The sequence below is a fragment of the Haliaeetus leucocephalus genome, unplaced genomic scaffold (assembly GCF_000737465.1).
Source record: "Haliaeetus leucocephalus isolate CR32 unplaced genomic scaffold, Haliaeetus_leucocephalus-4.0 Scaffold227, whole genome shotgun sequence".
NCBI classification, from domain to species: Eukaryota; Metazoa; Chordata; class Aves; order Accipitriformes; family Accipitridae; genus Haliaeetus; species Haliaeetus leucocephalus.
Window position 1 is genome coordinate 116,575 of NW_010972663.1, and position 1,725 is coordinate 118,299.

Consider the following 1,725-nt stretch of genomic DNA (forward strand, 5'->3'; position numbering starts at 1 on the left):
CCCCCCCCCAGTTTCAGCTCTCCCACTGAAGGCTCTCAGCTGTGGAGGGAACCCAGGCGTCCGGGTTCCCACACTTGCCACCCTGTGCTGTGCCATGCAATCCACCAGCACGACACCCGCCCCCCCACACACCTTCCTGCAGAACGGACCCCCAGGTGCCCTGACACCCCCCCCCTTTGCCCCCAGGTCCATGCACACATCATCAGCCGCCTGAAGAAGGAGATGCCCTCCGTCTTCGGGAAGGACAACAAGAAGAAGCAGCTCATCACCAAACTGCCGCTCCTCTTCGCCCGCATCCAGCTGGAGCATCACATCCCGCCCGGAGACTTCCCCGACTGCGCCCGCATGCAGGTGGGGGTCGGGGAGGGGGGGGATTGCCATGTCCGTGCAGGGGGTGGGGGGCAGCGGGATGCTGACCCATGTGCTGGGGGGATCTGGTGGGATGATGAGCCCTGTGCTGGGATGCTGACCCCTGTGCTGGAGGGTCCAGTGGGATGCTGACTTCCATGCCAGGATGCTGACCCCCATGCCAGGGCAATCCATCAGGATGCCAACCCCTGTGCCAGGGTTCCGTAGGGATGCCGACCCCTGTGCTGGGGTGTCCGGCAGGATGCTGATCCCTGTGCCAGGGTTCCGTAGGGATGCCGACCCCTGTGCTGGGGTGTCCGGCAGGATGCTGATCCCTGTGCCGGCATGCTGACCCCCCATGCCGGGATGCTGACTTCCATGCCAGGGGGGGTCCATTGGGATGCCGACCCCTGTGCCAGGGTTCCGTAGGGATGCCGACCCCTGTGCCAGGGTTCCGTAGGGATGCCGACCCCTGTGCTGGGGTGTCCGGCAGGATGCTGATCCCTGTGCCGGCATGCTGACCCCCCATGCCGGGATGCTGACCTCCATGTCGGGGAGCCTGGCAGGATGCTGACCCTTGTGCCAAGAGATCCATCAGGATGCTGAATCTTGTGCTGGGGGGGGAGTCTGGTGGGATGCTGACCCCCATGCCAGGATGCTGACCCCCATGCCAGGGCAATCCATCAGGATGCCAACCCCTGTGCCGGGGTGTCCAGCAGGATTCTGACCCCCATGCCAGGATGCTGACCCCCGTGCCAGGGGATCCGTCGGGATGCTGACCCCCTCCCCGTGTCGTGTGTCCCACCCCCCCTCCTCCTCCCCATCCAGGAGCTGCTGCTGGTCCACGACTTCGCCCGGTTCCCGGGGCTGAAGCCACGGATGCTGGAGGCGCTGGACGAGCTGCTGACGACCGACATCGCCGCCCTGATGCCGTTGCTGCGTCAAGAGGAGCTGGAAGCACCCGAGGGTGGCGGGGTGCAGGGGGGAGCCTTCGACGGTACCCGTCAGGGTCCCTTCAGCGGGACGGAAGAGGAAGAGGAGGAAGGCGAGGAAGAGGAGGAATGGGTGGTGACGAAGGACAAGGCCAAGTACGACGAGATCTTCTACGGGTTGGCTCCGATGGGGGGGAAGCTGAGCGGGCGGCGGGCGCGGGGGTGGATGGTGAGCAGCAACTTGCCCAGCTCGGTCCTGGGACGAATCTGGCAGCTGAGCGACGTCGACCGCGACGGCATGTTGGACGCCGAGGAGTTCGCCTTGGCTGGCCACCTCATCGGGGCGAAACTAGAGGGGAGGGGGCTGCCGGCTGACCTGCCCCCCCGCTTGGTGCCCCCCTCCAAGCGTCGGCCCAAGGGATCCGCTGAGTAGCCCACCCCCCCC

At 66.3% G+C, this 1,725-nt stretch overlaps 1 protein-coding gene across 1 annotated transcript in view; it reads left to right on the top strand.

Moving 5' to 3' along the window:
• LOC104831533 (EH domain-containing protein 2-like) overlaps positions 1–1,713 on the top strand; it is a 4,714-nt gene extending 3,001 nt beyond the window's left edge. The window contains exons 4-5 of the mRNA XM_010567183.1: positions 12–351; positions 1,177–1,713. Coding sequence (XP_010565485.1) covers positions 12–351; positions 1,177–1,713 — 877 coding nt within the window. The remainder of the gene's footprint in view (positions 1–11; positions 352–1,176) is intronic.
• Positions 1,714–1,725: the final 12 nt, after the last annotated feature.